General features: G+C 50.7%; 1 protein-coding gene across 2 annotated transcripts in view; it reads left to right on the plus strand.

The window, feature by feature from the left end:
• Positions 1–7500, plus strand: part of si:ch211-37e10.2 — an 8753-nt gene that overhangs the window by 702 nt on the left and 551 nt on the right. Inside the window, exons 3-8 of one of the 2 annotated variants that reach the window (XM_035530403.1) lie at positions 418–505; positions 2037–2366; positions 2655–3298; positions 4436–4989; positions 5242–5308; positions 5534–7500. The exon at positions 5534–7500 is cut by the window's right edge and continues 551 nt beyond it. In XM_035530403.1, coding sequence (XP_035386296.1) covers positions 2239–2366; positions 2655–3298; positions 4436–4989; positions 5242–5308; positions 5534–7062 — 2922 coding nt within the window. In that variant the 5' untranslated portion in view covers positions 418–505; positions 2037–2238 and the 3' untranslated portion in view covers positions 7063–7500. Of the gene's footprint in view, positions 1–417; positions 506–2036; positions 2367–2445; positions 2523–2654; positions 3299–4435; positions 4990–5241; positions 5309–5533 lie in introns of those variants that run through there. The other variant, XM_035530404.1, reaches the window with a different exon arrangement.

The following is a 7500-nucleotide window of genomic DNA, read 5'->3' on the forward strand; positions in this document are numbered from 1 at the left end:
GGGGGAAGGGATTGTGTCTGCTTAGAGAGCCATTCCTCACGCCAGGAACTTTCTCCTATTCTCTCCTCTCAACTTTTGCTTTTGCTTTATATTTCTGACTTTAAAAGTGATGTGAGGACTACACTAAAATATTTGCTTAGACACCTGAAAAGTTATAACTCATCCACAAATTTCCTGCACTTGGCAACCCTCATAAAAGCAAGCCTATTTCTGAATACAGTACTATTAGATGAGTTTTATTCAACTTACTCAAAGTCTCGCAGAGAAATCTTTCTACATTGTATCTACCCAGCTCCCAACACTACTGTTCAATTCATGATCACACCTTATGGCTTTATATTTCAGTGAAGTACATTTGTTTCCAATTGACAGTTATTGCAGTCATTTTATATTTCTTCCTCTTCGCTTCTCTTCGAGACCCCTCTGGCAGACCACCCTGTGCTATGGACCATCCTACTTTCTACTCTCCAAAGACCAGAGTGTGGCTATTATTCCCGGACTATAGGTAAACATTACAGCTAGACGTGTGTCCTGGGTGTCTTCAGACAGGGCACAGAACACAGTATGATCAGGTTTAACTCCTGGGCAAGAGATCCACATCCATTTTAAGGCCCAGAGAGACCTGGATATGGATGCATTGTGTGTTCTGTGTTCTGGATATGTTTGGAATGTGTTCTAGATGTGTTCTGGATGTGTTCTAGATGTGTTCTGGATATGTGCTGGATGTGTTCTAGATACATTCTGGATGTGTTCTGAATGTGTTCTGGATATGTGCTGGATGTGTTCTAGATGCGCTCTGGATGTGTTCTGAATGTGTTCTGGATATGTGCTGGATGTGTTCTAGATGCGTTCTGGATGTGTTCTAGATGCGTTCTGAATGTGTTCTGGATATGTGCTGGATGTGTTCTAGATGCGTTCTGGATGTGTCCTAGATGTGTTCTGGATGTGTTCTAGATGTGTTCTGGATGTGCTGGATGTGTTCTAGATGCGTTCTGGATGTGTTCTGAACTGCGGAACATTACTGTGCCTAATGCAACCTGTGTTTTTCTTTGTCCTTCCAGTAGCCTTGTGGAAGGAGCAGTGAAATATTTGACGATGGTCAAACGCATGAACTTGTTTAGTTCTGAATTGAACAACAAAAGTATGAGATTTCCATGACCCTTCCTGGCCTATGAACCCGGAACACGACGGGTTTGATTCTGAGCAGACATACTTCGGCACTTGTAAAGAAAGAATATATATATAGTTGGTGTCAAGTAACCACAGCAGGCCATGTGGTTAGGTGGGCGCGACATAGTAAGTGTTCAATGACAGACAGGCAATCTTTAAAAACCATTAGGGTTACTTTATCCTGGCTAACGTACCCGTGAGTCTGCACCTCACAATATCGATCGCCTTTGCGGCAGTGACTTTAACGGCAAAAACAGCTCCACGCAACCCAATCAAAATCTCTCGGCGAAGCTTATTGGAACAACACGATTAGTTCCGTTACACACTACCCAAAAATACAGCAGCGCCCTCTGCTGGAAAAAAATCAATGCGCAAAAAAACCCCATTAAAGTCAGCCTGACTATTCCAGTAAAATATACAGATAACACCAAAATGTCGAATAGAGCAATTTCAGGATTGCTCAGAACAGAGTAAACCTTATTCTCTCTGATCTTAATCTCGTAATCTCAGATTGCGCTGATTGCCGTTTGAGAATCTGCGCTAGAAAAGCAAGCGCACTTTAGCAGCATACCGGTGTACTTATGCACCAATTTAAAGTAAATGCGATTTAATTGCTGTATACATTTACATCATAAACTAACAAAGGAAGAAAGACTATCCGAATGAAAGGATTAAGTGATTTTACTGTTAAAGTAAAAATGAGCTATTGTCTATTGGGAACACTTTTTTTTTTTTTTTTTTTTTTTAACTTTCCCGAATTCCTGACATTAGGCTGTTATGTCTACAACGCAGCAAAACTGACGGTGTCTTACCGACGATCTCAAACTCTAATTATAGTCGATTTGTGTTGCTGGTATTCTGCACAGGTCACTGGCCCGAAAAGGTATGGCCGTGACAGCGTTTGGAGAAAGCACGACAGCTGTCTAAACAGTCAGACTCCTCCACAAAGACCCTCTTACAAACGCCCCGGAGCGGTCTAGCAGCAAGCAAACGAACGAAGAAGAGAAAGAAAGGAAGGCGAGGGGTTAAACTCCACCGAGGAAACCTGATGCTAATTAAGCCTCGGGAATGCCACATACTGACATTTCCCTCCAGATCGCTCGGAGAGGGGGCCGCGGCCAACACGGGGATGCTTACCTCGTTCTCTTTGTACTGACTTACCGACAGCAGCGCGACACCACCGGAGAGAGCAGCAGGTAACGTCCCGCACGTAACTTGATGTAGGCTACTCAGCAGATGAAAGAGGGTTTATTTTGGGGGTTTTTTTTTCCCCAGTGAGCGACAGAAAGGAGGGAGTTCTGTTGACCAACCCATGGTCATATTTGTGGACGTTGAATGTCTTTTTATTTATGGTGAGTGTTATCAACTCACATGGAAGCGCATTAAAGAATTCTCAGTCCAGTCTCTCTCACTGGTGTGCTAGTTTGGTGCTGGTATACTCCCAGTTATCAGTTGTGTGACCGTTCTCATTTCTATTTATTTAGGGAGATTGATGACTTAAAAATGTCATCGCCCGCGAGGACTTTACTGTTGCTGTCGTGTTTACTGTCGCCGTGTATCGTGTCGAAGAGTGTCTCAGAGGCATGCGCAGGGACGCAGTGCTACGCTGGAGAGACGGGGGACCCGAGACCCCGCTCGTCCAGACCGCCGCGGCAACACAGCCCAGCAACACACAGCGGAACCGCGCCGGTGCCTCCCAAATACCAGCGCGCGCCCTCGAACCCTCCGCCGGCGCACGGTTCCGAATCTCACGCGACCCTCCGGTCTCAGCACGGGCGCTCGGGAGAGCGCGCAGGCGACGCTGTCAGGACGCACGCCGCTGAAGTCTTCGGTCCCGGGTGCGCCGGAGCGCACTGCGTAACCACCAAAAGAGCAGCGCAGCCTGCGAACGACACCCGCGAATGCAGAGGGCTCGAGTGCAGGTTGCCTTTGAGGATACGGCCACAACCGAGGGCCAGACCCTGCCTGGCAGACGCCTGCGGGTCCGGGCCCGAAGAGCAGCCTACTCTCGTCCATGTGCCGGACAGAGCCGCTCAGTTTCTGGCGGAATTTCCGGACATTGGATACCCTTCGTCGGAGCTCGGCGCCGCTCCTCTGGGAGTACAGCTGACATGTGACATCAAACCAGGTGAACTGAAACGCTGCTCCTCGGGCCAAATTTTAGGACAGATGATTGGAAATATTAATCATCTGGAATACACAGTTCGTATATGCTTAATTCCGACTCACCGACTAAACAAACATTTCAGTGTGTAATTGAAAAATAAGTAGTCTTGCCCATGTAGCCTTTCACATCTGTTCGGCTAGACGGCAAAGCGCGTCCTATTCCAGAAGAAAGGACATCTCTGGCAGTCAGCTGTCTAGAATATTCAAGCTGCTTTGATGTCTTTCCACACTACTTTCAACAGCCTCAAATTGTAGCTTTGAAAGGAAGAGGAAAAGTGGCTGTTGTCCAAGACCAAAGTCGTTATAATCAGCGTATAAAAGGGTTGGTTTTTGTATGCCAGTCACCAGAGCACTTCTGTGTACACGAGGCCGGGGTGGTAACGGTGCTACAAACACCAAGGTCTTCTCTTTCTTGAAAGTTTTGTTTAGAAAAAAATAGGAATACATTTTCTATATATTTAGCAGCATTGCGAAAAGCTTGTTCTGTGTTGATTTAGAGAAAATCAGCCAGACAGAGGTGATGTTTTGTGTCCTGTTGTTTTAATGTCCTTGAAGTGTCTGGGGAGAGAGTAGAGTCTGTGATGTTATCTAAACAAGGTGTGGGGTGTTGCTGTCAGTGACTTGCTGTGGCGTGGGATGGATGGGTCGTCTGTAGTGCTGTCAGCTCCATCAAAGGACCGACTGAAGGTCTGAAATGTTGCCTGTTTTGTAAAGAGAACTGGGCCATCAGGTTGTCTCTCCGTCACAGGAAAGACTCTCGTCAGTAATGATGGACTTTTTCTCCCCTGTGGGGACTGAGGCTTGTGTTGCCATTTAATTTGTATACTGGGGCTAAAACTGGATGTATTGTGGATGTTATGGATATGTTCTGTGGCCTCTGTCTCTCTGTCTGGGCTGGGAATAAGAATCCAGGGGAAAAAAAATGCCATCTGTGTGAGTTGCTGGTGTGTTTTTCGTGATGTTGTATGTGGGTCTGTTTCCCATACTAGAGAGTGATATCTGTGCTCTGTGTGGGGGGTGGGGTGGGGTGTTTGGTTTCTGATGGCGTCTGTGCCCTGTACTGCTGAGAACTGGGTCTTTGCCATCCGCTGCTTTCCAGGAGAGAACGAGGTTCCCTCAGAAGATGCGCTGGTCTTGCACCTACAGCTGGCCAAAGGTCAGGAAAAGCTTGTGGAGGCCCTGCGTGCCCAGCAGCTGGTGATCCGCGAGCTGCAGCAGCAGCTGGTCGACCAGCAGGGGGCGCTGCTGTCCCAACAGCGGCAGATCCTGGACCAGCAGCGGCGCATGTACGAGCAGATGGATGCGGTCAAGGCGCAGTACGGCCTGCTCTCCGAGACCGTCAAGCAGGTGTCCTTCCAAAGCCTGCAGGGGGAGCTGCAGAGCTACTTCGAGAGCCACCTGGCAGGCTTACAGAGCCAAGCGCGCAGCCACCTGCAGAAGTCCTATACCGTCCACAAAACGGACGTGGACGCCAAGGTGGCGGACGTGGCCGGGGACGCCGAGCTTCCGCTGCTGGCCTGCCACAGTGCCTGCGGCCCTGAAGAGTACTGTGACTTCCAGAGACGGCCGCCGCGGTGCGAGAGGTGCACCATGTGCCCACCGGGATTTTTCCTGGTGTCCCAGTGTTCCCCAAATGCTGACAGGATGTGTCAGGTATTATTTGGGTCCCAGGGCCTTCACGTGGTGACTTTAGTGTTTTCATTTCCGATCCTTCTGATTTCTACACTGTGAAGTTAACACTATGTAATTAAATTATTAGAATTATTCAAATTATTCAAAATTATTACAAAATAAGTATTCTTATAGGCAGAGCATGGGCCTAATAGTGGATTTTATTATACCATGTAAAATTGTTCCCTTATATTCCCACAATATCACTGAGTAAAAAAATGTATTGATATCCAGGACAGGGATGAATGTCTGGAGATCCAAAATCTGTGTGGCGAGCGAGTGAAATGCCTCAATACGCCAGGTAAGCAAAAAAACAGCCAACAAAAATAAACAAACAAACATGGGTACAAATTTCAAACCTCTCTCCCAAAATGTCACCATGGCTAATAATGAGTGTAAACTACTGTGATCAAATAAGTATGTTGGTTCTGTAACCGTGATCTCGTTTGCATAATGCTAATTGGTCTTCTCAGCGTTTATGGATTATTAGCAACCTTAGCTAAAGCCGTTGTGCTTGTGTGTGCAGGGGGGTTTCGATGCCTGGGCGTGTCCGAGAGAGAGCTGTCCGCAGGTCTGTGTGGTCACGAGTACTTCTACAACCAGGAACTGCAGGAGTGTCAAGCTTGTTCGGACTGTGATGGAGGGCCGATGGCCACGCCCTGCACTGCCACCAGCGACGCAGAGTGCGGCGCGCCCTCCGAGAACACGCTGTCGCGGTCGTGGTCCGGCTCGGTCGCGCTGCCCCCGGCCGGGGCGAGGAACGGTGGCGTGTTCCCGGGCGTGCAGCTGAGCGCGCGGGGGCCGGAGGCGGCCGAGCTGCTGGCCGGCCGCGACGGTTCTCTCGGCCTGCGCCAGCATGGTCTGCTGTGGATGGACCACAACTTCGCCCTGAAGCACAGCTGCCGGAACTTCCTGCAGGTGGGCGTGCGGCTGAACGGCAGCGAGGAGGAAGGTCGCGACCTGAGCGGCGTGCGGGTAGAGCAGCCGGAGAGGAAGCACGTGCAGGGGGTGAGCGTGAGTGCGGTGGCAGAGGTGGAGCCCAACCAGACCCTATCACTTGTGCTCAGGAGCTCCAACCAGCACTGCAACCAGAGCAGGGACCTGCAGCTGTATGAGCTGGGACCCTCCGCCTTCAGCCTGCTCTGGCTGTCCCACGACACCGGCGCTGTCGCCATGACGGCGCACACGTCCACGGCCGCCCACTACCAGAGCAACTACCGGCCAGCGTTCCGCATCACGGCCGTCTCGGACCCCTACATGGTGGCACTGACCCACGACAGCCGTGGCGTGCGCTTCACAGAGCGCGGCGTGGCGAAGTTCGTCCTGCAGCAGGCGCTCTATGCCATGGGCCACACCTGCGTGCGTGACGGCTTCGCGCTCGTCGCCTACGTCAACGCCAACGGCACCAACCAGGAGGTGGCGCGATCCTTCAAGACCGGGGTCAACTACCGGGACACGTCGGTCACGCTGTCTGCCGCCGCGGCCGTGGACGCAGGCGACTGGCTGAACTTCGAGGTCCTCACGCCGTCCCAGTGCAACATCCGCTATTTCGGAGACAGCTCCGGGATCAGCCTGCTTAGTCTGCTCTGGATCCCGGCCGGAGTCTCGTCCTCGCTCGCCGCCAGCGTCTCCCGGACCGGTCTGCCGTCGGGCGCTGTCAGGAACAGAGCCCTGCTCTTCCAGCAGGTGGGTCCGGATTCCGCGCACATACGGCTGGCCGGCGCGGGCGAGCCGCACGCCCGCCGGAACTTTGTGTTCCGAGAAGCCGGAACGGCCAACGTGGCCCTGGAAGTGAAGCTGATCCACTCCTGCAGTGTGGTGAAGCTCATCCTGCACCGACACGGCCAGCAGGGGGCACCCTCTGCTCTCTTGGCGCAGCAGGTCGGGGGTCACATGCCCGAGGGCAGTGAGTGGGCCAGCGTTGGGGTGAGGTCGTCCTTTGAAGTACAGAACGGCACCGCTGTCTACGTCACGCTGGACTGCGTTCGCGGACGGATCAACCAGATTACACACGAGGGCAGCACAGGTATCTCGGTCCTCTGGGTGGCTGCATGATTCTGATTGGCTCAGGGTTGGGGCTTTTCACAGGTGCTCGCGGAAACATGGTGCTTTCAGAAATGGTGTATCTGAACAAACCGGAACCTGAACGATTGTTTGGACGTCTGAATATTTGTTAATTTCAAATATGCAGATATGCTGTTTGAATTTGTCTTTGTGAAGATTTTGTTTATTTTACTAATTTTAGTCATTTTATGTGTATATTACTTTTGTTTAGGTCTGATACACTCACAGAAATACACACTTAAGAGGAGAACTGTGCTTTGATTTCTTTGGTGAAGTGTTAGCTAAACCTTCAAACAAGTACTGATATCTTACCAAGTACTTCGGCTGGTTGAACAGTGACCAACCTTCCCCGAGGGGGAGAATGTTTTGTCCTCGGTTTGTTTTGCTGTCTGATCAGGAGTGTTTGCACATGCTTGTGTGTGGGCAAGA

This window comes from Electrophorus electricus, chromosome 10, assembly GCF_013358815.1.
Source record: "Electrophorus electricus isolate fEleEle1 chromosome 10, fEleEle1.pri, whole genome shotgun sequence".
Classification (NCBI taxonomy): Eukaryota; Metazoa; Chordata; class Actinopteri; order Gymnotiformes; family Gymnotidae; genus Electrophorus; species Electrophorus electricus.